Raw genomic sequence first — 24,666 nt, 5'->3', positions numbered from 1 at the left:
GATAGTTTCCTGAAAGTCGAGTCACCAGATCCCAGGGTTCTTGCTCCATATCAACACCACGGTGTTTAAACAGATGAGACACATGATAACCCCAAGTAAGGGTTTTCTCCTGAGACTTGTTTCTTGGGTTGGTTTCAGTTTTCAGTGAAGATGACCTCAGTGTGGACACAGTTGAGAAGGGAATTCCAGACCAGAGGAACAAACCCGGCCTGACCCCAAGGTCCACCCAGAGCTGGGGGTGGGATGGAGAAAGGGCTCTGAGGGTGACGCTGGGCCTGGCTCGCCCCCATTCCAGCCAGTGCCACCTTCCCCGAGGCCTCCACATCCCACCCCAGACTCTGATGCAGGTGAGGGGTGGGGACACAGGAAGTTGAGTTGAAAGGGGAACTGACGTAAAGATTTCCAAGGGCGAAATCTAGAAAGACCTGGGGACACCAGTGGTTCATTCATTCAACAATGTTCATTAAGTACCTGTTGTATCAGGCACCACCCATTGTTGGTCAAGAGACACGATCCTGCCCTCAGGGATGGACTGCCTCCAAGGGGAGCCCACCACTGGCTGCAGAGCCCAAAGGTAAAATTACAGTGACCAGGACACCAGCAAAGGGACCCAGCCCATAGCAGCGCTCTTCGGCCTGATCAGGGAGGTGAGAGGGGGCTTTGTTAAGGGAGCCTAGAGAGTTGGGGGGGGTGGGCAATGAACTAGGCCAGAGGGGAAGGGAGGGGCCACAGGTGAGAATTTTGGCCCCTTTCCCTAAGGGTTGGGGGAAGCTGTTAGGATTCTGAGCTGGGGAGGGGTGACAAGACCAGATTTGCATTTCAAATGTTGGTTTTGGTGGCCCCTCGGAGAATGGCCTGTAGGGGAGCCTGAGGGAAGCGGGGAAGCTGCTTAGAGTAGGGCAGCCTGGGCGCGTGTCCGAGAGCCCACTGGGCAGCTCTGCTCAGCACTCAGCAGGCAGCAGAGAGACAGGCTGGACCCTTGGACCACAGATGGCCCCTGTCATGAGAGGGGCCCGTGGGACACCATGGTCAGGACCCAAGGTCACTCCGCTGGCATCCTTACCTCACTCCAGGAGGAGAGCCAGGAGCAGGAAGACAGGAATGGCCTCTGAGCAACCAGACGCCTGGCTCTGATTGGCCTTGCTCAGCTAAAGCCTCAGCACTTTACCACTTAACCCTCCCTTCGCGTGCACTTCTAACTCCACCTACTACTGGGTTGAAACGGCAGATTAGAAAGAGCTGCTGTAGGTGGAACGAGGCGAACAGGGAGATGTGACAGCACGTGGCAAGGGAAAAGGCCATGACATGAACGTCGGAACACCAGAGGCTTGTCTGTTCATTTAGGGGAGCTCGGCTCAGGGAAGGGGAGCCTGAGGATGGCATGTTCAGAGTGCAGTGAGGGGCCAGCTCGGCCAGAGGAAGGGACTGGGGCACCGGAGCAGGAGGCGATGAGGTTAACGCGGAAGAGGGGGCCTGGAATATAAAGATAGACGCCAAAGGTCAGGGAGGTCTCCAGAGACCAAACCCGTGACATCGAGTCACCAAATGCTAATGTGGATGAGACCTCAGGAACCATCTCACCGGAATGGGCAAGCAGGTCTGATTGATCAGCGACGGCTGCCTCCGAAGGCTGGGGTCTCCAGATCTAGAGGTGGCCTCATGGCGCTCAGGGCTCAGGTCTCCATGGGGAAGGTGGGTCAGTGGCTTCAGGAGGTAACCTCCCTCCCTCCTTCCTTCCTTCCTTCCTTCCTTCCTTCCTTCCTTCCTTCCTTCCTTCCTTCCCTCTTCCCTTCCATCTTTTCCTTCCTCCCCATAGTTGCCCTTCTTGAGCTTGGAGGGACAAAGGGTCTGTTTAGTTTTCCCTCCATGAAGGGTATCCCAGGGCTTCGGCGGAGAGACCCAGAACACCTGGTGTCTGGAAAAGCAGGAGGAAAGGGCAGGGCTAGGGCTGGGACTGGGGCTGGGGGATGGGAGGTGGGGGGAGTATGACTTGCAAAGGGGACTCCATAATCAGCTAAGCCCCTTGATCCTTGGTTGTGACCTCCTGACAGCACCTTGCAATTCGCAAACACTCCACTCAGTTAAATTTACCAGCACCCAGACATGGGGAGGGTTCATTTTATATGTGGGGAAATGGCAGACCTGTGGCATCTTAAGTCTGAGCCTTAGTGCTCCGCATCTGTAAAATGGACAGAATAAAAACCCTCTTCCAAGGCTGGAGTGAGGATGAAGGGAGATGCAGAGCAGAAAGAAGGTTGGTGGCCAGGGCACAGCAGCTGCTCAGGAGACGGGGCGGCTGCTTCTCATAAGCGAAAGAATCAGGATTTGATCTCAGGCCTCCTGCCTCTGAGCCTGATATGGCGGCCATTCCACCATCTTGCCTGCTTATGAGAAAAAAATAAGATTAAGGAGCTCCCTTAACCCACCCCACCAGAGCCAGGGATCAAGTGCAGGCTTTTTTTTTTTTGGCTGTGCCGCGCTTGCATGTGGGATCTTAGTTCCCCAACCAGGGATCGAACCCATGCCCCCTGCAGTGGAAACTCAGAGTCCTAACCGCTGGACCACCAGGGAAGTCCCAAGTGCAGGCTTTTGAGCCCCAGCCCAGTGCTCTTTCCACCACTGCCCTCAGTTAACCTCATTCCTCATCTGATACAGCTGTCCCTGCCTGCCCCCAGACCTGCTGTCCCAGGAAGTGGGAATATCGGGTGATGCTGAGATCAGGTGTGTAGAGATGAGCTGAGAAGCCCCAGCCCAGGTCCAAGCCAGACCCTGCAGGTCTGCCCTGGACACTTTGGTTTGAGAGGAGTCCGTGGGGGCTGAGGTTGTCCTTGACGGACATCTAGCAGACACGCACTGGGTGCCTGGTGTATGCAAGATGACCTCACCAGCTCTGCCCTCCAGACCTCACTGGGAGGGAGGGGACCTTTATTCACCACCGGCTGGGTGCAGGGTGGGGGCAGGGTGTGAGCTCCATCTATCTTTGGAGCCTCCTGAGAGGGGAGGGAGGGCGTCTGATGCAGGCCTCGTCCTGTCTGCTCCCCAACATGCCTTGCCTCCACGCAGAGGGTGATGCCAATCATGAGCAAGGGGAATGACAGGGGACCAGTGAGTGCTGCCCGGAGGGCTGTAAGGCACTGACACGGGGCCAGGAGGGCTTCCTGGAGGAGCAGGCTTAACTGAGCCTTCTACCAACAAGCACAGGTTGAGAGCCTGCCGTGTGCTCCATCCAAGCGCTGGGTTAGACACTGGGGAGGCGGGCGCCAGAGGCAGGCAGTCGCGCAGGGAGCTGCAGATCTGGATGCCAGGCCAAGGAGTCGGCCAGGGCATCTTGGAGGGTTTTGAGTCAGGGGCGAAAGGGCGGCATTTCGGACAGCTCCTCCTGATAGTGGCGGGTGGGGTGGGACGGTGCTGGCATGGGGAAACTGAGGCAGGCAGGCCAGTGCGGGGGTCTGGGACTGCAGAGGCAGGAGCTAGACCAGGCTGGGCAGTGAGGACGAGGAGATGCAGATGTGTGCAGAGGTCACCGGCAGAGCAGGGGGCGTCTGAGGGCACCTCTGGGTTAGACACCCAGTGGTCCTGCAGCTGCCTGGTGCTGACTGAGTCCCAGGAGTGACTTCTCTGTGACTGGCCAGGCAGCCAGTGTGTATATTAACCATTTGCTTAGTGCCCGCCACTGGGTTCTCATCCCAGGGCCAGAGATGCCACCCTGTGCTGCTCTGGCTTCTGGGCTGGGCTGTCCTCCCCACCCTACCCCTACTTCCACACCACACCCTCCCCCAGCCCTGGGAACCTACCACCCTCGGGCTGCAGGTCAGGAGAGGCCTTAAAGAGCACAATGTCCATCCAGCTCCCCCGCCCCCCGCTGTTTCTCCAGGGACCTTCCAGCTTCTGCTTACGCCACCCCGCAGTGCCAGGAGGCTCATTAGCTCCCCAGCTGCCCTTCCTGCCCTGCCGTGAGATATCCACATATGATCTGGCCTTAGCCCTGGCTGTAGCGCCTCCGGTGGCCATAGGCACTTCCTGGATGGGTACTGAAGGATGGAGCCCTGGGGAGGGGCACCCAGGTGGGCAATAGAGGCAGCCCAGACCCACCCCAGGCAGCACTGTGTGAAGGCTGCCTGGGCCCACAGAAACCTCTCTGATGAGGTATGGGGGTGAGCGAATAGCTGTGCGGATGGAGCGTCCATTTGTGGAGGATTTTGGAAGCCCCTCCATCTTGCTACCAGGAGCCCTAATTGTGGTGCTGGCCCTTTAAAGCAGATCAGGGGCTGGCTTTTGCGGGGAAACATCCCAGATTTCTGCTGTCTGCTTACAAGCCTGGGCCACGGAGGGGGGCCACCCCAGCCCCCGACAGGGGCATTGGAAGGGCAGGTGGAGCCGTGGCATCGATTGCAGTAACCTGATCCCGCGGCGGGAGGCTGACGGCAGCGGCAGCGCGAAGGGCCAGGGGAGGAAGCTGCCTGCAGCCGAGGGTTGGCTGGGAAGAGCTGGGACCGGGGCGGGTCGGCAGCCGCTGCCTCTTCTCCCAGCCCATCTATTTTTAATGAGCTCCCCAGGCTTCTGCAGCGGGCTGGACTCAGAAAGGCAGACCCAGGCGGTGGAGGCCCGAGGCCCCAGCCCTGTCCGGAGCCCTGGCACCTCCACCCTTCTGGGCATGAGAGGGCGGCCCCGGGGCCCCGCAGCCCCCCAGCCGGGCTGGGCTCTCCATGCAGCTGGTGCTGAAGATGGATTCCAGCCCAGACAATGACAGCTGGTTGGAGGATCAGTGGGAGAGCTGGTAGGGGTGTGGGGACCGGTGTGGGGGAGGGGAAGTACTGGGGCAGCTCCATGGAGCTCCGGGTCTCCGTTTGGTCTGGTTGAGGTGAGAGGCAGAGGGTGTGGCCTCCGAGGATCCCCCTGGGGCTGAGTCCACCACCTCTCCTGGGTGACCTTGGACGAGTGGGTCTCCCTTCTCTAGGCCTCCGTCTCTTGGTCTTACTGAAGAAAAGACTCAGAATTCTCCCCAACTTCATTAGCAGAATTCTCCCGATGTCCCACCCACACCACACCGGGCGGGGTCCCCGGGGCAGGGGCTGAGCAGGTGGGGGGACCAGCAGGCACCTCAGGGGCTGGCACAGTCCTGCAGTCTGGGGTTGGGGCCCGGGGTTGGCCTGGGGGGAGAGGGTTCTAACAGCCAGTTAGCGTTCCCTCGCTGAAGTGCTTTGATCTGCTTCCTGCGTTCAGGACACATCCCCCTGTCCCTGCCCCCAGCTGGGCGGCCTCCTGTTCGGGGCCCACATGCCAGGCAAGACGATTTTGTGTTCGAATTGATGAGACCAAGGACACAGAACAGGGGCATGGTCTCTCCTAGAAGAGGCTGAAACTAGACTGACACCAGACTCCCCTGCACTTGCTCCCAGGGCTTACGAGGCGTGGGACTTCCTGGGGTGGGGACATGGTGCTCTCCTCGGAGGCTGGGGTGGGGCCTCTGCCAGCACCTTGGGGGTTTTGTCACTGCTGTGCACAGGGAGCCCCCCTCCAGGCATCCCTTGGAGTCTCTTCTCAACTCTCTGCCTCTTCCATGGGTGAACTGGCCTTGGCACCTGCCTTGACCCTGGGAGCCATTTCTCTGGCAGAGCCAAGGCTCTGATCAGCTGGGCCTTCTAGGCATGGCCTCCTGATTGGCAGCAGGGTGGACAAGTCCCAGCTGGGAAGAGCTGGGGTAACCTGGAGCCTCCCCTTCCACTGCCACCCTAGGAGGCCTGCCTTTTGACATGAGCCCCAAACTCTTGCCCTGCCTGTTCAGTACCCCTTGCACTGGCACAGGTAGACCCCAGGTCCCATCCTCTGGGGGTGGTGATCTGCCTTCGAGGGGCTGCCCCTTGGAAGAGGTACTAGGGAGGCATCAGGGGGCCTCGGCCCGCTGGCAGCAATCCCGAGTGGTAACTTTGGCTTCTTGTCCCCACCAGGCTCACCCATGACATCAGCCTGGAGGAGTTTGAGGATGAAGACCTCTCTGAGATCACCGATGAGTGCGGCATCAGCCTGCAGTGCAAAGACACCCTGTCCTTACGGGTAAGGGTGGGCTCCCTGAGTGGAGTGGCAGGATGGGTAGGGACAGGACTGAAGGTGTCCCCGTATCTAGAGGGGCTTTCAGGGTCTGTGTGGCACCCTCATTAAATGCAATAACATGCAGGAAACATCCAGTACAATGCTTGGCACATCTTGAGTGCTCAGATTCTTAATTTATTATTTATTTGTTTATTTGTTTTGCCAGGGGCTAAGGCAGGAGATAGCTCCTTCGACTGCCCACAAGAAGGGAGAGAGCAGGAAGTCTTGAGGCCTAGGACAGCAGCAGTTAGGGCCAGAATTAAGGGAAGCCTCAGGACTACCCTAAATCCTTTCCAAAGCTGCCTTGGCAGAGGGCCTGAGGCAGAGCAGGGTGGAGTCTGGTGGAATCTGCAGTGCTTTGGGGCAGGAAAAAAGAGCCAGGGCACTCCCTTGGCTACCATTGCACCAAACACACCACACAGCCTCGAAGACCCTCTCTGGCCCACCGTCCTAAAGGTCCCTCTAGAAGGTTAATCCAGCATTGCTGCTGCTTTGGGCCCCATGGCTTTGTCATAGGACAGATGGCTCCCAAAGTTCTGACTCCTGCCAGGAGGTCCCCGGCATCTGGAGAGACTGAGTCAGATAAGGATCCCCCTATGTCTTTTTTCTTTTTTTAATTGGAGTATGATTGCTTTACAGTGTTGTGTTAGTTTCTGCTGTGAAATGAAGTGAATCGGCTATATGTATGCCTATATCCCCTCCCGCTTGGGCCTCCCTCCCACCCCCCCCACCCCCACCCCCAGGAAGAAGGGGCTGCTAGCCAGGAGACGGAAGGCAAGTGCGGAGCTAGGTTGCAGAGCCCAGAGCTTCTCTCAGCCCCCGGAGGGTGGGTAGCCGAAGTAGACATGGTGTTGGGAGAATGGTTAGCAAAGGAGAGCTGCCATATGAGCTGGGATGGGGTGCCTCTGTGTTGATCTCCTTTTGCCCCCAGAGATTCTGTAAGTTCTGCCAGGCAAGAGGAAACCAAGGGGTGGGGCTAACCCTCCAGTACCCTGTACTCCAACCCGCCACCCTCTGGCCAGGCCAGGAAGCGCTGGAGGCAGAGGCCACTGATTCTGGACTAAGATAGCTTCTCGACTCCCACTTGCACAAGCAGAGCCTTGGAGAGGGTGTTCCGACTCCCACTTGCACAAGCAGAGCCTTGGAGAGGGTGGTCCTTGCAACGAGCAGGACCCTGAGGCAGTACTAGCTCGGGGCGTACCCTGTGGGGCCTTAGACAAGCTCCAGGGGGCCATCAAGTACTCTTGCCAGTGAGTCCTCACCTCTCAGGGAAGCGGGGAGACAGTTAACTGGTGGGGGAATTGGAGAGTCAGAGGATCTGTCCAAGGTGCCAGGGAGTTAATGGTAGAGCTGGAACTAGAACGGGGCTCTGAACGGGGTTCTCAAAGGTAGGCTGGCCTGAGAGAAAACCTCAGGTTGGAGGGGCCTCAGCCTGAGGACCGAGGAAGGTGGGGATGCAACTGCCTCGTCCAGGTGCCTGCCACTTGCTCCTCCCCCTCAGCATCCCTCTTCCAGTCGCGCTCAGGTCCTCCTGTCTGCACTGAGGCCCTCCTGGCTGAGACTGTTTCCTCAGTTTTCCTCCCTGCCCCCTTCAAAACCCCGTCCCCATCCCTTGTGGGGCCCGAACTCCTCGGCGACCCTCCGTCCCCATGGCAACAGCGGTGACCTCACTCTGGGCTCGGCTTACTACCCGGGTGAGGTCACTGGCCGTTGCCAAGGGAACGGGAGGGTGCAAAGAGTCGGGAAGGGGGGACCGTGGGGAGGGGAGAAGTGTGGACTGCAAAAGGCGCCGCCTGACGTGGGGAGGAGGCGGCCTCGCGCATTCTCGAAGGCGCGGGAGGGCACGGTCCTCTCGCGGGCCTCCTGCTCCGTTCCCTCTGTCCCCCTCTTTGCGGCCGCGGAATGGACTCGCCCGCGTGGGGGGCGGTGCGCGGCGGCCTTGGCCCTGCCCCTTCCCCGCCTCCTGACGCCCCTCTGTCCGCGCCGAGCAGCCCCCACGCGCCGGGCTGCTGTCTGGGGGCGGCGGCGGCGGCGGCGGCGGCTGCGGCGGCGGGGGGAGCCGGCTGCAGGCCGAGATGCTGCAGATGGACCTGATCGACGCGGCGGGGGACACTCCTGGCGCTGAGGACGAAGAAGAGGAGGACGAGGAGGAGCGTGCGGCGCGGCGGCCGGTAGCGGGCCCGTCTGAGGCGGAGCCCCACCAGGAGACGGCGCCCCGCGGCCAGGGTCAGGGCCAGGGCCCGGGCAGCGGGGATACGTACCGGCCCAAGCGGCCCACCACGCTCAACCTCTTCCCGCAGGTGCCGCGGTCTCAGGTGAGGAGCCAGCGGCTTGGGGGCGGGGCTTAGGGGGCGGTGCCCCGGGGCAGGGCCCCGGGAGGTCTTCGGGGCGCCGGCCGTCTCAGGGTCCAGGCCCGGACGGGCCGGGGAGCAGGAGGGGCTGCGGAAGAGTCACTTGCCAGGCCGGAGGAGGGAGAAGTCTCGGGCCTGCTGACACCTTCCGTAGCTTCCCACGGGGGAGGTCCCTGGGGAGGTGGTCGCTGAGGGCAAGTAGAGTCTGTCCTAAGTGAGAGGGGCCGAGCGGGGCTGGCTGGGTTTGAAGCCTTGAGAGGAGAGGCTGAAGGAATGAAAGGGCTGAGAGGGGCAGTGGAAGGATGCGGGTGAAGAGAGAAGTAGGGAAGTAAGAGAACAGGGCTTTGAGGGCGTGCAAGGGTATGGGGTTCCCGGTGAAGGTGGGTCAGAAGCGGGGCCTGAAGAAAAAGGCATGTGAAGTGGTCAGTTTGGGGGAAAGTCATGGGAAATTGTGAAGAGCTGGGGATGGGGACCAGCAGCCAGTTTGAAATGTGGGCAGCTGGGGATTCCCAGAAGGCAGGGAAGAGAAATGGGAGGTGGAGCTGCCTGGCTGGGTTGGGGGCCTAGGGCCCCTGGACTGGGTGGCTGGATGCCAAGGAGGGTTGAATAGGGTTGGGGAGAGCCGGCCGGGCCCATTGTCTTCCAGGCCCAGTCTGGAGAGGTACAGAGGAGCGGCTCAGGGAGCTGGGCCTGCTGGTGGAGGGTGCAGGGGCTGCAGGGAAAGGATTGGTCCCTTTCCCAGGATCCTCTCGGGTGGGTTTTGGCAGCCAGACTCATGCATGCGAGAGCCTGTGAGGGTGTCCTCAGGGGAGGGGGCTAAGTTGTGTGCAGGGGACCTTGTATGTAGGCATCGTGGAGAGGGGTCCCAGGGGGCTGAGAATGTGGAGTGGGTGGCCCCGAGATCCAGGAAGGAGGCCTCTGACAACTACATCTGTCACTCCTCTGTCACGTGCTCTTGGGGGGGTGGGGAAACCATGTTCTGGATTCGTCGTTTGTATGATTCATCCCAGTCCCCCAAGCCAGGGGAGCTGCTGGGGAGCGCCTTCCTCCTGGCTCTCCTAGAATGTCCCTGCCCCTTCCCTAGGCCATAGGTTCCTGAGCTCCAGGGGAGTTGGGCTGGAAGTGGGCATCTTCCTTGTAAACCCTGCGTGTCTGAGACTGGCGGTCTGGCTCTGTCCCTGGATGGCTCTTGCTTCTCCCCGCCCCTCCCCCCACTCACCACCATTCACATTGGCCATCACCACCTTTGTTGAGGCTGATGAGAGCATTCCCCTGAGGGTTGGCCAGCTTCCCTGAGCCAAGGGGGTGGTCTGTCTCGCACCAATAGCCCTGGCTGGGAGGGCTGTGACTTGCCACCCCTTCCGCCTGCTCCAGAGGGTTGGGGGTGAGGCCCTTGGCAAGTATTAAGGGGTGGGGGGAGCAGCAAATGGCCTAGGGATGGCCTGATGGGGGCAGGGCCAGGGCCTCCCTGTGCCGGGCACTGTTGAGCGCTGCTGTCACAAGGGCCTTTTGTTCCCTGCACAGGACACACTGAATAATAATTCCCTGGGCAAGAAGCACAGTTGGCAGGATCGGGTGTCGAGATCATCCTCACCACTGAAGACAGGTAAGTCGTGACCGTTTCCCTTACCTGGACCTCCACGTGCCCTCAGTCCCCACTGCAGAGAGCAAACCAGCAGTCTCCAGCCTGCTGGGTAGAGGTGAACTGCCGGTCCCACAGGTCTGAGCAGGCCCAGCCGCTGTCGGCTGTGGCTGGCGTGAGAGGACTGGCCTCAGAGCCTGCCGTAGGCCTACTGCCCCGGAGGCTGTATCTTGGTGTCTGTGTCCACATGCTGAGTGGAGGGAGCAGGTAGCCTCGGAGTCAGGGGCGAGGCACCTGCCTTCAGCACTGCCCTGCCTGCTCTCCAGGGGAGCAGACGCCTCCACATGAGCACATCTGCCTGAGCGATGAGCTGCCGCCCCCAAGCAGCCCCGCCCCCACCAAGGACCGAGGCACCTCCACCGACAGCCCTTGCCGCCGAAGCGCTGCCACCCAGATGGCACCTCTCGGCGGCCCCCCTGCTGCTCCACCGGCTGGCCGGGGCCATTCGCATCGAGACCGCATCCACTACCAGGCGGACGTGCGGCTGGAGGCCACCGAGGAGATCTACCTGACACCAGTGCAGAGGCCCCCAGACCCTGCAGAGCCCAACTCCGCCTTCCTGCCGCCAGCTGAGAGCCGGATGTCGGTCAGCTCTGACCCAGACCCTGCCGCTTACCCGGCAACTGCAGGGCGGCCACACCCCTCCATCAGCGAGGAGGACGAGGGCTTCGACTGCTTGTCGTCCCCGGAGCGGGCCGAGCTGCCAGGTGGAGGATGGCGGGGGAGCCTGGGCGAGCCGCCGCCGCCTCCACGGGCCTCGTTGAGCTCGGACACCAGCGCCCTGTCCTACGACTCGGTCAAGTATACGCTGGTGGTGGATGAGCACGCACAGCTGGAGCTGGTGAGCCTGCGGCCATGCTTCGGCGACTACAGCGACGAGAGCGACTCGGCCACCGTCTACGACAACTGCGCCTCTGCCTCCTCCCCCTACGAGTCGGCCATTGGGGAGGAGTACGAGGAGGCCCCCCGGCCTCGGCCCCCCGCCTGCCTCTCTGAGGACTCCACGCCCGATGAACCCGACGTCCACTTCTCCAAGAAGTTCCTGAACGTCTTCATGAGTGGCCGCTCTCGCTCCTCCAGTAAGTCGGCAGCAGGGAGCCGTGTGGGGACCGGGGTGAGGGTGTCCCCGGGAGGTGGCCTCAGGTCCATCTGGTTCAATGCGTTAGGACCGAGCGCTCTACCTGCCCCGCGAGCCTCAGCCGGAGCTGGGACCACCCTTTCCTAGCCCGCCCCCCTCATCTACAGGTGCGGAGTCCTTCGGGCTCTTCTCCTGCGTCATCAACGGGGAGGAGCAGGAACAGAGCCATCGGGCCGTATTCCGGTAAGAGCCCCAGGGCCGGGCTGGCCAGGCAGCAGCTGGGGCCAAACCCTCCCTGCCTCTGCCGTCACCCCCTGGCCTAGACCCAGCCCCACCACTCAGCCCCAGGTGGACAGTGTCCACCCTCTAGGAACTCGGAGTTCAGGGACGGAGTGGATGATTTCGGAGCAATGTGTTGTGCTGCCCAGAGCCCAGGACTGAGCACCTAATCTGGCCGGGGCAGGGGCCCAGGAGGGTGCCCAACAGAGACACCTGACCACACACAAAACCCACTACCCCTCACCCTCCTCCATGTGGAAATACTCGCTTCCTGTGACCTCTCACAGTTTACCAGTGGCCCTGGTCACTTGCTTCCTGGGCTGCAAGTTCCTCCATGGCAGATGCATGTCTGATTGACCTTGGTCTCACCCCCCCACCCCCAGGGAGTGACAGGCACATGGGACGCTGTGCAAACGTTTATTGAACCAGCGATGCCGACACAACCCCCCGACCTCAGGGTGGGGAGTAGATGGCTGGCTGGAGGGGCCTGGGTGGTGAATTCCTCACAGGCCCTTGTTGGGGACAGGTTTGTGCCTCGACATGAAGACGAACTTGAGCTGGAAGTGGATGACCCTCTGCTGGTGGAGTTGCAGGCTGAGGACTACTGGTATGAGGCCTACAACATGCGCACGGGTGCCCGGGGCATCTTTCCTGCCTACTACGCCATCGAGGTCACCAAGGAGCCTGAACATATGGCAGGTAGTGTTCCTTCCCCCCACCTGGTGCCACTGGGTCCCCATTTGCTGCCGGGCGGACCTGTGCTTCAGATCTCAACCACCCAGGGAGGGGGCCGGGCAGTGGTGACTTCAGGTCCATTTCATAATCGAGAAAAGTGAGGCCCAGCCAAGTCGGGGCAGCCCTGGGTGGTGCATCCTCTGCTGGGTCTGCCACTCCTCACTCCACGCTTGCTTTCCAGCCCTGACCAAAAACAGCGACTGGGTGGACCAGTTCCGGGTGAAGTTCCTGGGCTCAGTCCAGGTTCCCTATCACAAGGGCAATGATGTCCTTTGTGCCGCTATGCAAAAGGTACCTGCTCCACTGGGAAGGGTGCCCACCCCCGGCCCGGTCCCCATCCTCTCCTGGGGAGAGGGCCACCCAGCACCTCATGTTCCCATCCCTCACCCACAGATTGCCACCACCCGCCGGCTCACCGTGCACTTTAACCCGCCCTCCAGCTGCGTCCTAGAGATCAGCGTGCGGGGCGTGAAGATAGGCGTCAAGGCTGACGACTCCCAGGAGGCCAAGGTGACTGCCCCGGCCTGGCCCCGCTCTCCCGTCAGACCTCCAACCTGTGCCCCTGCAGGCTGATGACCACCCTCTTCTCTCCTCCCTCCTGTAGGGGAATAAATGTAGCCACTTTTTCCAGTTAAAAAACATCTCTTTCTGCGGGTACCATCCAAAGAACAACAAGTAAGAACACGACGGGGAAGAGGTCAAGGCGCGGGTGGTGGTTCAGGGCGTGGGTCCACGTGTGTGCCTGAGGGTTCTGAGCTCCCGTCCCGCCCAGACAGACTGCTGTCCTCCCACAGGTATTTTGGGTTCATCACCAAGCACCCTGCCGACCACCGGTTCGCCTGCCATGTCTTTGTGTCTGAAGAATCCACCAAAGCCCTGGCAGAATCCGTGGGGTACGTGTGTGTGTGTCCTGCCAAACACCCAGCCCTGTAGCCAGCCCCGGTCTCAGGCCCCGAACACGTTCCTCATGCTTGGCAGCATCCCTCAGGCCTCCCCGGCACTCGGCATGGCGTCCTTGGGTCACAGAGGCCTGGAGAGAGGGCTGGGTGGTCTTGAGGTCCGAACTTCTTGGTTGCTGGGCCCTTTCTTTAGTTGAAATCTCACTCAGGAAACACTGTGTGCAAAGAACAGAGCTGAGCAGCTCTGGCTGGGGGAGGCGCAGCCCCATCCGGGTACCCCGAGGCTCCAGTGTGAAAACCCTGGGTCGAGATCCTGTTCCTCCCCAGTCATTCTGGTGTGTCTGCCTGCCTCCTAGGAGAGCGTTCCAGCAGTTCTACAAGCAGTTCGTGGAGTACACCTGCCCCACAGAAGATATCTACCTGGAGTAGCAGCGCTGCCTCGCCCTCTGCATCCCCTGGGCCCTGGGGCCAGCGCCAGGACGGCTGGCTGCTGACAGGACATGGCACTGCTTGAGGAGGGGCACCTGCCACTACCAGAGGATGGGGAAGCGGGGGGGCTGTTGGCCGAGGGTGGGGGAGGGTGGGGGTTATGGGGAGAGGCAAATGCAGTTTATCGTAATATATGGGATCAGCTTCATCTATGGAGGACGGAGCGGGCTGCCCAGGGATTGGGAGGGAGTGGGGCTGGGGGGTGGTGTTAAGCCTCTGGCCAGGAAGGGTGCCCATCCTCGGAGCGGAGGGTTCTGTCTCATCTTGGGCCTCCCTCACTTTCCCTGCCAGGGCCTCCGGGCCTCTACAAAGCTCACGCCACCTGTGAGTGCCCACCCCACCCCCGCCCCCAGCTCCCGGAGGGCCCTGAGCTCAGGCTGAGCCCAGCCACCTCCCGAGGGCTTTGCAGCAAGGAAAACAGCAGCAGGCAGGGGTGCAGTCCCTGTCCCCAGCCCTGTCACTTGTGTGGCCTCTGGGTGGCTCCTACCATCACCGGCATGCCAGCCCCTGGCAGGGGTGCGGCCTCACAGGGAGGGAGAGCGCCGCAGGGGGCCCCACCTCAGCAGGAAAAGGCGGCTTCCGCCCCGGCCTGGGCCCGCCAGGCCCCTTGGCTGCTTCGGCGGTAGCCCCATCTCAGTCCTGTATGCTGGCCACAACTATTAAAGTGCCATTTCCTGTTGGGACCGCAGTGGGTCTCATCTGCTTGTCTACTTGGACCCCCTCCCTCGCCCGGTTCCTTTCCATCCCGGGAAAGCCCAAGCCGTTGCTGCACAGAATAGCTTTATGAGGGGTTCCCGTCACAGGTGCGCGTCATAAGGGTTCCCGTCACAGGTGCGCGTCATAATACTCGGCCACGTCCGGCCCGGCCCGCTTGCGCTGCTGGGCCCGGGAGAGAAGGGGTCGAGGCCGTCGTGGCCATGGGTGCTTGGGTCGCACCCCATAGTCTAAGGAGAGAGAAGAGGGTATGAGCGGGAGGGAGAATCTGTTCTGCGTCCACTGAAGACGTCCCCAGGCAGATGCCGTTTGGGACGAGAAGGCCCTCAGGCTGGACCTGGGCGCCCTCTCCTAGGGCATCTCTCCCCCACCAGGTAGGGCTGGGGGCAGAGGAGGGGAAGGGGTAGGGGAAGGAGGAGATACTACCGTCCACCAGGCCAGAAAGTGGCTCCAAGAGTTCCAGGGGGGCTGAAAATTCCTCAGGAACAGATCGCTGGGGCCTGCGGGAGATGTGGGGTGCTCAGCCCAGGCCCCAAAGGGAAACCACCGCCTCCCAGCAGAGGGGGAAACGGGCCAGGGTGGGGCCGCACTGCAGAGTCCCCACCTTCCAGGCCCCTGGCCCTGTTGAGCCCTGACCCCGTGTCCCCAGGAGTTACCTTAGCGCCTCGGGGCAGAGGAGCGCAGCCGCCAGGATGAGGCTGAGGAGGCGGCGGCTCAGCGCGGCCCTGGGGTACAGAGCCCCCAGCATGGCGAGAACGAGAACCATCTTCGACTTGGGTCCCTGCTCCAGGCTTCTGCCCGCCCCTCCCCCGGCAGGACAGAACCTGCTGCCAACTCCCAGGGCCACCTCACAAAGGGCGCGCGTTCCGGGGCTCCGCGTCAGCACCAGCGCCGGGGCTAGGCTGGAAACCTCCACGCTGAGGGTGGTTTGATTTTACTGAGGCTATGGACCCGCAGGGGCCACACCACACCGTGTTGCTGCCATCACTGGTTACGGGCACAGGTCTCAGTTCGGACCCTGACCTCGCCTCTTGCTAGGCGGACACACCGCTTCATCTCTGTGGGCCTCGGCTCCCTCACCTGTGAGGCAAGGTACACACGTGTGTACCTAGGGACTGGCGCACAGGAGGCCCTGAGCAGAGGTCACAGTCACCGAACCCTCACACCTGGAGTCCCCACCGCTCCCACTCAGCCTCATCCCCTCCTCCCGCCCCCACCACTGCCCCACCTCTCCCTCCCGTGCCTCCGCAATCCCAGGAAGGTCCTGCCAGCTAGCGGGCCCAGAGCAGGCGACTGAGCAGAGCCTGCTCTGAGGGCCTTCCCCACGCCGCTCCCCGCAGCTTAGAAGAGCCTGGCCCCGGGACGCCACAGGCCCTGCCACCACCCCTGAGGCTGACAGGGATTTCAGGTTAGGTGGCAAAGCCTGGGACCTGGTCCCCTCGAGCATAAGCTTCCCGAGGGCAGGGACTACAGGAAGCCCAGTACTTGACACCCAGCGGGTGCTCGGTAAACACTTGTTGAATGAATAAATGCAGCGTGACGGTAGGCTGGAGACTGAGTCTTTTCACAGGCCTGCGGCAAGGCCGTGCGGCCCTCTGGTTCCTGCCCGGCCCCCATTCACACGGTGTGGACCTGGCTCATGTTCGAAGCCACACACTGACTTCCCACTGACCACCTCTCTTTCTGTGTCCTGGACACGGCTGGCTCCCACAAGCCTACTCAGCATCCTCTGTCCCCACCAAGGTTCCCTCCACACCCCCCACCCCCCGACCCGGCCAGGAACCACAAGTTGCAGACGCTCTGGCTCTGCCTAACTCCAAACCCCTCATTTCCTTGCCTCCGAGACGCCCCCCTCTTCCTCTCTATCCACAACCAGTCCCCATGGCCTGGCTAGGTTACACCAAAACCCCTCCTGCCACTGTCTTCATTCAGCCCCATCCACTGTGGCAGGTCTCCAGCCACAGCGTCCTGCTCCATTTTCCACCCCTACTCACGGGCCACCCTGCACACCACCAGTGCTGAGATGAGTTTTGAAACAGGTCCCCTCCCCACCGCCTCCTAAAGGCAGGTCCGAGTTTCTTGCCTGGTATTCGACAGCCCAGTGGATTTGGCCCTGACCTCCCCCCCCCTCCAACCTCATCCCCTCGGCTCCCACCGACTCCCCTCCGCTCCAGCAGGGGCTTCACCCCACTGCAACACTACGCATGCTGTTTCTGCACACGCAGCCTCTGCTCCCAGTCTGCCCAGTGCCCAACAGATGAAGTTTTACCAGTTTAAAAGCCTGCTTAAATGGAGGGTTCCCTGACCAGCATACCCTCCGGCTGGTCCCAGCGGGCAGGCAGCCCCACTTGCACGGCTCCAATCTGACCACTTTCCCTGCACGCTTCCACCTACTGCAGTAACCCAGGGCACTGATGCGTCCACACATCTGTCTCCCCTATCGTCAAGAGTGAGGGCAAGGAGCTGGGCCTGACTCATTTCTGACCGCACATCACAAGGCACAGAGCCCACTACACGGCAAGTGCCCAGCAACGCCTGCTAGGCAACCCAAGGTCACGGGTCTCGAGTGATGACCGCCTGAAGGCTCAGTACCTTCATCCCCGAGCCAGGACCTGAGTGGGGCTTCTCAAGAGGCACTTGGGGAAAGCAGTCAGGGAAGGGCCGGCCCCTCCCGGGATGGAGCTAAGGCAGAGCCAACACAGTGCAGATGGAGCCCTCTTAGAACCTAAATGGCTGCCCGTCTGGCTAGAAACTCGAGCAGGAGCATGTGGTCTGCTCACAGCACAAAGGCAGCAAAGGCCGAGGAAGGAGGAAGTCCAGGCAGAAAGAGCAGCTGCACCATCCAAACCCCTCTACCATCCCCAGCAGCGTGCATGGCTCCACCGCAGGCCCGGCCACCAGGGAAAACATGGGGGAGACGCCAGCTCATACCGCGTGAACCTGCACCCGGCTTTCCCCGGAGCCTCTCAGGCTCCCATCCCTGCCAACCTTACCACCGCCCCGGTGTCAGCCCCAATGCTGGCTGGTGCCTGACGCTCCTTTCCCACAGCAGAACAGCCTTTTGCTCTCAAGCAGGAGTTCAGGACTTGAGGTGCCGCTCTGCACTGAGCCGGGCCCACCATCACCGGGCTCCACCACGGAGCGGCTGGCAGGCAACAGGCCCCGGCAGGGGGAGGGGCAGACAGAGGCTCCGGCCAGAAGACACAGGGGCAGCTGTCATCCACTGTCTAGGTTCAGCCTCGTTTGTCGTCAATAGGGACCGGTGAGAGAGAAGCAGCGTTCACTCCCGCAGCTGTGGTGGCAGGCAGGTTCCCATGCTCGGTGAGGTGAAACGCCAGCTTTCTGTGGCTGGAGGAGCCCAGGTCCCAGTCCTAGCGGTGGCCTCCCAGCTCAGTGACAAGGTGCAGGCTTGTGTCTCCATCACTGGAGGATGCAAAGTCAAAAGGCTATTAGGGGAGATCTAGTGGTGACCAGGGCTGTGTGCAGAGCCTGGCCAGGGTGGGAGCGCCAGGCACCCTGGGCAGTGGGCACGGAAAGGTCACAGGCTTGGACACTGCCAGAGTCAGTTTTATTAGGGCAGAGGGGACCAGGGGACTGAAGGGTTGAGGCACCCCCTGCCCTTCCCCACACCCCAATTGTGGAATGTCTGTCAGCCCCAACTGTAGAAATAAATTTTCTGCCAGGTAGGCAAGTAATCCATGAGTGGCCCTGCAATGACAGAGAGAGGAACAAATTCAGGGCTGAGGGCCAGACTCCAACCTGGCTCTGCTCTACCCAGGGCCCTTCTGAGCCACTGCTGCCCCAATACAGCTGCTCCCATCCACATGGCAGGAGCCCCCAACTCTGCCACCTCCTCCCCCAGCATTGGCAGCGATATCTGTCCTCGTTTACAGACAAGGAGTTTCAGGCTCAGAGCAACCACACGGCTGTCCAGTTGTACATGCTGACGGCCCCAGCCCAGTGCCTCTCTGCTGCGGTGGGATCTCCAAACAGGCTTCTCCAGCAGGCTTCATTCCCGCCATACAGTCTCCACCCACAGAAGCCAGTCTCTTACCACTCGAGAAGCTGTCACCCACCCAACCTGACCTCCCGGGCTCCCTCTCCCAACTGTGCCAAGAATCATATTACAAGGAGACAAAGAGAAAACAGAGTGATGGGCCACACGTGAGATCTGACACACTCAATAATCATCACATCTCCGCCCCATGCTTACTTGTGACCAGGCCAATGCCTGGGACATGGTCTGCCAGCAGCTGGAGCAAAAAGAGGATCTTGGCCCTGCAAGAAAGGAGCAGGTGGAGTAGGCGGTATGGGTCCCTGCAAATGCAGGTGCTAAGAAGCCTCCACTGACTACCTGACTAAAGGCAGTGCCTCTCCGAAGACAGAAAGTCACTCTGTGGATCAAGCACATCCTCCAGGACAGAAGGACGAGACCTCTGGTCCTGCCGTCCCCCAGCCACATGCCTGGAAAGCTCACACCTCAGCCCGCAACTGGAAAGCAGCCGGGCTCTAGACACTATATTGTGTGACGATAAAAAAAGCAGAAGGAAGATGCTCTTCCCAGCCTACACCCCAGAGGCCCCTCAGCATCCTGCTCCCTGTTCTCTGGGGAAACAAGAAATTTCTCTGACGGGTTTCTGGACCACCCTTCTCAGTCCAGGCCACTGCCCTAAGGGTGCTGGACTGGCAAGGTCAGCAGGAGACCGAGCCAAACTGGAGGTCTGCAGCCTGGGAAGCCACCTCTGCCATTACCATCTCCCAACCCCTCAGTTTAATGAGATACTGGGGCTATAATGTTTCCTCTGTAGAGTGCAAGCAATCTGTAGGGGGGAGGTCATATGATCCAAATAAGTCTCCAGAATGTTTCCTCTAGAGTATGGAATAGGATTTGGCTTTAGTACCTTATGAGCTTTTAAACTTACCTGAAAATAGGAACTGCCAGGCAGTTACTTTCACTCAGGTGGTTATTAAACATGACCTAAGCTTACTTTCTATTGTCTCACAAAGTAAACAGAGGTTGTACGGACAAAACGTTAAGTACAATTGCAACTGAACACTCCAGACTTTAAGCAGCATACTTGTTATGACCTGGACAGAGGGGGTCCCGGGAGCCTCCAGTCTGTCTCACAGCCCCAGTCGCTGTACAGGGACCCCTCGTCAAATCTCGGTCTGACCTCAGGAGAGGTCTTTGGGAGACTCGGCCCCAGCAGGCCTCTCTCTGTCTGGCTGTGGCTGGGAGCTCTGGACCCTCACAGGGGATGGAGTGAGGGCTGGGCAAGGCAGGGACGGGTCAGGAGAGTACACGGACGTGGAATCTGGCTCTGCCACTGGCTAGTGGTTCCATTTCAGTTTCCCAACCTCTTTGAACCTCAAGTGTCTCCTGTGAGAAGTGGGGATAATTCCAACTATTTGAAAGGACGATGGGCAAGCGAGCCGAGGATGTACTGACAGAAAATTCACGCCCATGACCCCAGTGGCCCTGCCCTCAGCGAGCTGCCTACCAACAACAGCTGAAGCTGCACCCAGGGGGGACAGCCCCGAGAAATCAGGGAGTGACCGCACCAGGAACAGCACATAGTGCGTGCTCAGTGAACCCAGATCAGGGAAGGAGGGGGGAAGGGAAAGCGTGAACAGGGGTGGGGCACCGTGACCCACTTCCCTCCCCTCTGCTTCGCCGAGGTGGGCCCTGCCATTCTAGGGGCCGGATCCTTACTCGGAGAAGCGGTCGTAGAACGGGGAGCGCAGCAGGTAGTAGAGCAGCAAGATGGTCCGGCGCCGCAGCTCCAGCCGCTCCCTCCGGGTCAGGCCCTTCCTCTCGCTCAGGAGGCTCAGGCTGGGGGGAGCGGACAAGGTTAGGACCAGCAACAAGAGTAACAGGGACCCCTGCCTGCCCAGGTGACGCCAGGCCTGCAGCACAAAGCCCGGCAGAGGGAATGGAGCCCCCAGGCAGGCCCAGGCTCACCTGGTCACATCCACGACACCAGACAGGAGCCAGGGTGTCCACGACCGCTGACCCCATAGGCCCAGGCTGAGCACTGACGGCCAAGGCGTCAAGGATGTCTCCAGCACGTGGCCCGCCCTGCCCACTCCCGTCTATCCCACCCCACCCCAGGCCAAAGATACAGTGCAGCAGGGGCCGGGCAATATACAAGGACTCTGCGATGGTCTCCTGCAGCCCCAGCGGGGTGGGGGTGATGCTCAGCTCCTCGTGCTGCTGCTGCCGTCCCTCCCGCTGCTGGGGGGCTCCCCAGTGCCTTGAGTGCAGGGACGGAGCTAGAACACAAGAGCAGCAGATGAGCAGCCAGGCCCAAGCCGGGGCGGGGCAGGGGGAGGGCGGGCAGTGACGAAAGCCAGGCCCTCAGGCCCATGCTGACCTCAGCACCGAGGTGCCGCATCCGGCTACATCCTACACTTACTGTCCTGGAGAGTTCGCACCACTCGCTTTGACCGCTTCCCCACATATGACTGCTCCTGGCTGCCCGGGCTGCGGTCACCATCTAGAAGGAACAGACACAACGTCTTACTGTCAGAGGGACATGTTTCCAGCAGAGCCTGCAAAGAATGTGCGCGCAGTGAACGCCTGTGGGCTAAGGGAAGAATGGATACGCTTGTACCAGAGCAGAAGCTAAGTCAAGGACACCACAGCAGACGCTGTGGCTGGGAGCTGTCCACGGTGGGGAGCATTCTGCAGCCCTCCCCAGCCTGAGGAAAGGCCGGTAATCACCTGTGGCAGACGAGCCAGCCAAGAACCAAGGCTTCCCAGGCTCTGGAACAAGGCAGGGAAGGCCCTTGGCCTATGGGGACCACAGCACCAAAGTGGCCATACTGGCACTTCCCTGGCAGTCCAGTGGTTAAGACCCTGCACTTCCACTGCCAGGGTCGTGAGTCCAATCCCTGGTCAGGGAACTAAGATTCCGCATGCCGCGCTGCACGGCCACACAAAAAACAAAAAAAACGAAGGGCTGTATCTTCTCAGTGCTTTGCTTTCAACATGACCATGAAGAGAAGGGAAGAGAGACAAAGAACTGCCCCCACCCAAGGTCAGGAGAGTAAGGCCCAGAGGCCAACAGATGATGGGCCCAAAGCCTTGAAGGGACAGATCTGCTGGGTACCCTGCCTCATGAGGCTGTGCTCTTGATACAGAACCAGGCCCGAGACAAGACTGGCAAGACCCCTGCCTCCCACCGATGCTCTGTGCCCTCTTCTTGCAGCCCACAAAAAAGAATGAGGATTCTGACATCAAAAGTCCTGAGTTTAAGATCTAATCCTGCCTCTGACCTCATCATTCTTTTTTTTTTTTTTCATCATTCTTTTTCTTCTCTAAAGTACAGGGTGATGAAAACAAAATGAGTTGACGAGGACAGATGTGCTCCACAAACGACAATGCCGTATTCATGTGGGTCAGCTCTAAATCTACAGATCAGTCCCATGCCCCGTTTCACTCCAGAGCAGGGAAGCAGCTTACCCTGGGACTGTGCCTGGGCCTCCCTGTCCAGCGGAACGATGGGGGGTGAGGTCTGGAGACCAGCCTTGAACCAGATCAGCAGGAACATCCGCAGTACAGCCCTGGGTTGGGAGTACGGCGAGGCTGGCGTGGGGAGGTGGCTAGCCAGCCGGGGGTCAGGGCTGCTCTGCTGAACACCATCTGTACAGCTGGCCTCAGGTACCCCCACCCAGGGCTGGCCCCCCACATTCCCAACATACTTGGCCAGCTGGATGAGGGCAACGACGAGCCAACGTCCCACTTCGCCCCACACCTTGGCAGCCCCCATCTCCATGAACACCTCCACGCACTCCAGCACGCTCAGCCATGTCAGCAGCTTTTGCTGGGACAGGGACTGCAAGAACCCCAGGCCAATAGGTCAGGGGGCACCCCCCAGTTTCAGCCCCTCCCCCTAGAGGACGCCTCTGACAAGAGATGTGGATTTTCCTCCTTCCAAGACTAAGGGTGTAAGCCTGAGTTCTCCTGCTGGGAAAGGCTATCCTACCCTCTGACACCCAGTCTCTTCACCTGATAAGGGCACCTGAACACTTCACCTAATGCGACGGCTTGAGGCTCAGACGGATGCAGCCTCATCTCGTAACTCTATGAGATCATAACATGTGCTACCACAGGGGCTGGTGGTTACTAGTTTGTTCCCGAGCCCCCATGCTTCCCACCCTCAGGTCCTGGCACAATTCTTACCACAGGTAACTTTCTTCGAAGCTCCTTCCGTAGGATCCCGTCATTGAGCAGCACGAGCAGGTTGGAGGCAGAGTACACTGAGGGGTAGAGTGTGGCCTTGAGAGGCTGGCTCTGTAGCCTCTACCCCCTCACCTTCTCCCTAGCGCGGCAGGGATCACCTGTCACCTGCTGTGCTCAGCCACCCACACACTGTGGAAACCAACATGTCTCCCCACCCACTTCCTCAGAACTCCACACTCCCCAAAATGATCTCTCAGGTGGGCGGCTGGAACAAGAAAGGATGGTTTGATCTCTATGACAAAACAGCTACTGCCCTGCTGGATAGCACTGGTCATCCAGCTGCCCAGAAGTGCCCATCATGCTCCAGACAGGCACAGATGTGCAGTCTCACTTCCTGGCCTTTGCTCTCTCTCTGCAGCCTGTCCCTGAAAGTTTGTTCCATCTCTACCTTTCAAAAGCTAGCTCACCCTTTCAGGACCTGTACCTCCTGTACTCACTGGGTGAACACCACTGAGGCAGTTACAGTCTACAGAGTCTGGAATCTGGGAGATCTGGGTTTGAATCCTGGTTCTGGGACCTTCAGTGGCTGTTCCTTAACCTCATTTAAACTTCTGTCCCCTTAACTGGACAATGAGGACCACAGCAGTACCCACCTCACATGACTGTAGAGAGGATTAAGTGAGCAAAAGCAGAAAGAGTGTTTCGCTCAGCCTCCTGACCAGTCAAGGTCCCCAGACACGTCTCTCAACTATGGAGACATACACGGAGGACCTAGGATAATGGACGCTGTACCCTTGTCTGATTCAGTCACTGAACAGGATGAGCTAACGGGAAATCTGAAACGGGGTGGTCACCTCTCTGGGAAGCCCTCCCCCACCCTACCGCCCCCCACTCTCCCCAAAGCCCGGCTCACCCAGCTCTGACAGCTCGTGCGAATCTGCGAAACGACCTGGGGAGAAAGCACAGAAGGAGGCGTCGATGAGAGTTTGCCTCACCACGCGGCTTCGGGTCCCTGGACGTTCCCGCCCTACGCCCTACGGGAACCTGGAAGGAACTTCTCAAACAGAGCTATCACTACCCTGACTCCGCAGGGAAGGGAGCCAGTGGGGTCAGAGGTCAGAGTCCCGAAGGGATTGGTCAATGGTCAGGGTGGCACCTGCCAGCAGGTAACTGAGGCCCCGCACTGCCGTCTCCAGCTGGGCCGTGGCAGCCGGGTGACGAGTCACGTACTCCTGGTAGAGGAGGCCCAGGAGCCGCAGCTTCTCCATCCTGCCCTCGGGACCGATAGACCCACGGACCTACAGCGCGACTGGCTACGGCGCCCTGCTTCCGGCGCACTCCTTCCCGCTTCCGGTCTTAGGCCCGCCTCTGCGTTGCTTAACTTCCGCGGGCCAGAAGAATGGTGACTTGAAGGGCCATTGAACGACTCTTCACCCCATTTCGTAAATCACCCCCCACCAGGGTAGCGTTAACCAACTCCGGGCCTAATCTCGCCCTCCCTACTCCTTCAGGTCATTGGTTAACACACTCTGCGCTCCCGACCCCAACTGTCCGAACCGGCTCTTCCGCCTTCCGGGTTGGCTGTCCTTGCGCCTGCGCAGTTATAGCTCCAGGAACGCTTCCCGCGGCAGTCTGAACAGTTCATTCTAGAGTGGAGACCAAAAGCCTAAGGTCTTTCCAATAGAACGCCGACAGGCTCGAACGGGAGGACTGGATTTTCAAGAGCTGCGAGGTAGCGCGCAGAAAGGAGCCTCCGTCAGACTTGGGGAGGTGCGGGGACAGCCTAAGGACAGTCGCGTTTGGCAAGTTGCCTTGTCTCCCGACCCCCACCAGAGGTAGTGCTGGGGAAACTGAGGCAGCGAGGAGTCCAGCCTCTCACGCACTCACGATCCCCTAGCCAGCACCGTTAGTGCCTCGGCTTTGGCCCCAGCACCCACATGGACTGTGCCCCCCTCCAAAAGCGCCCACCCGCAGACCCATCTTCACAGAGAAAACCCTGGCCCGGGCTTCTGCTCTCGGCTCAGGGTGACCTTAATCAGGACTTTCCCTTCCTTGGGCCTCAGGTTTCCCCATCTGTAAAATGGTTAGAGGGCAGGCTTGGTCCTCGAACTCGGGATCAACCTCAAAGCGCTTTTCGGCACTCGGGTGCACCTTCCGGCTCTCAGTTTCTCCCCAAGAAATGGGGGCTTCTCCAGGGAATCTCT

At 60.3% G+C, this 24,666-nt stretch overlaps 3 protein-coding genes across 15 annotated transcripts in view; 1 reads left to right on the top strand and 2 right to left on the bottom strand.

The window, feature by feature from the left end:
• MAPK8IP1 (mitogen-activated protein kinase 8 interacting protein 1) overlaps positions 1 to 13,638 on the top strand; it is a 19,471-nt gene extending 5,833 nt beyond the window's left edge. Inside the window, exons 2-13 of one of the 4 annotated variants that reach the window (XM_060159319.1) lie at positions 2,656 to 2,721; positions 5,949 to 6,054; positions 8,082 to 8,405; positions 9,966 to 10,047; positions 10,350 to 11,162; positions 11,329 to 11,404; positions 11,967 to 12,139; positions 12,357 to 12,466; positions 12,569 to 12,685; positions 12,780 to 12,850; positions 12,970 to 13,068; positions 13,431 to 13,638. In XM_060159319.1, coding sequence (XP_060015302.1) covers positions 2,656 to 2,721; positions 5,949 to 6,054; positions 8,082 to 8,405; positions 9,966 to 10,047; positions 10,350 to 11,162; positions 11,329 to 11,404; positions 11,967 to 12,139; positions 12,357 to 12,466; positions 12,569 to 12,685; positions 12,780 to 12,850; positions 12,970 to 13,068; positions 13,431 to 13,503 — 2,110 coding nt within the window. In that variant the 3' untranslated portion in view covers positions 13,504 to 13,638. Of the gene's footprint in view, positions 1 to 2,655; positions 2,722 to 4,442; positions 4,778 to 5,948; positions 6,055 to 8,081; positions 8,406 to 9,965; positions 10,048 to 10,349; positions 11,163 to 11,328; positions 11,405 to 11,966; positions 12,140 to 12,356; positions 12,686 to 12,779; positions 12,851 to 12,969; positions 13,069 to 13,430 lie in introns of those variants that run through there. The other 3 variants (XM_060159320.1, XM_060159317.1, XM_060159318.1) reach the window with 3 other exon arrangements.
• FREY1 (Frey regulator of sperm-oocyte fusion 1) lies at positions 12,798 to 15,066 on the bottom strand. Of its 2 annotated transcripts, XM_060159335.1 has the most exons (3): positions 14,934 to 15,066; positions 14,704 to 14,777; positions 12,798 to 14,507 (listed from the first exon to the last, which is right to left on the bottom strand). In XM_060159335.1, exons 1-3 carry the CDS (start codon positions 15,041 to 15,043, stop codon positions 14,389 to 14,391), a joined length of 303 nt encoding a protein of 100 aa, XP_060015318.1. In that variant the 5' UTR covers positions 15,044 to 15,066; the 3' UTR covers positions 12,798 to 14,388. The 2 variants fall into 2 exon arrangements, with proteins under 2 accessions (XP_060015318.1, XP_060015317.1); XM_060159334.1 differs by having other exon boundaries at positions 12,798 to 14,777.
• Positions 12,798 to 24,666, bottom strand: PEX16 (peroxisomal biogenesis factor 16). Of its 9 annotated transcripts, XR_009542366.1 has the most exons (12): positions 23,619 to 24,148; positions 23,376 to 23,411; positions 22,463 to 22,539; positions 21,982 to 22,115; positions 21,743 to 21,882; positions 20,694 to 20,774; positions 20,240 to 20,550; positions 19,991 to 20,110; positions 18,491 to 18,555; positions 17,271 to 17,985; positions 13,495 to 15,357; positions 12,798 to 13,289 (listed from the first exon to the last, which is right to left on the bottom strand). XR_009542366.1 is itself a non-coding variant. In XM_060159330.1 (11 exons), exons 1-11 carry the CDS (start codon positions 23,728 to 23,730, stop codon positions 17,927 to 17,929), a joined length of 1,047 nt encoding a protein of 348 aa, XP_060015313.1. In that variant the 5' UTR covers positions 23,731 to 24,144; the 3' UTR covers positions 17,829 to 17,926. The 9 variants fall into 9 exon arrangements, 4 of the variants coding, with proteins under 4 accessions (XP_060015313.1, XP_060015315.1, XP_060015316.1 ...); XR_009542369.1 differs by lacking the exon at positions 23,619 to 24,148 and adding an exon at positions 24,584 to 24,666 and having other exon boundaries at positions 12,798 to 15,357; XR_009542365.1 differs by having other exon boundaries at positions 12,798 to 15,357.

The sequence above is a fragment of the Lagenorhynchus albirostris genome, chromosome 9 (assembly GCF_949774975.1).
Source record: "Lagenorhynchus albirostris chromosome 9, mLagAlb1.1, whole genome shotgun sequence".
In the NCBI taxonomy this organism is placed as follows: Eukaryota; Metazoa; Chordata; class Mammalia; order Artiodactyla; family Delphinidae; genus Lagenorhynchus; species Lagenorhynchus albirostris.
This window is presented reverse-complemented; position numbering and strand designations above follow the sequence as displayed.

Excerpts from the sequence above, each read along its gene's own strand:
- FREY1 (XM_060159334.1), bottom strand. The coding sequence starts at position 15,043 with ATGGTTCTCGTTCTCGCCATGCTGGGGGCTCTGTACCCCAGGGCCGCG. Across the intron at positions 14,778-14,933 it reads CTCTGCCCCGAGGCGCTAAG|GCCCCAGCGATCTGTTCCTG; the intron begins GTAACTCCTGGG and ends CATCTCCCGCAG.
- PEX16 (XM_060159331.1), bottom strand. The coding sequence starts at position 23,730 with ATGGAGAAGCTGCGGCTCCTGGGCCTCCTCTACCAGGAGTACGTGACT. Across the intron at positions 22,540-23,375 it reads GCACGAGCTGTCAGAGCTGG|TGTACTCTGCCTCCAACCTG; the intron begins GTGAGCCGGGCT and ends TCTACCCCTCAG. Across the intron at positions 20,551-20,693 it reads GGTGCGAACTCTCCAGGACA|CTCCGTCCCTGCACTCAAGG; the intron begins GTAAGTGTAGGA and ends CTTGTGTTCTAG.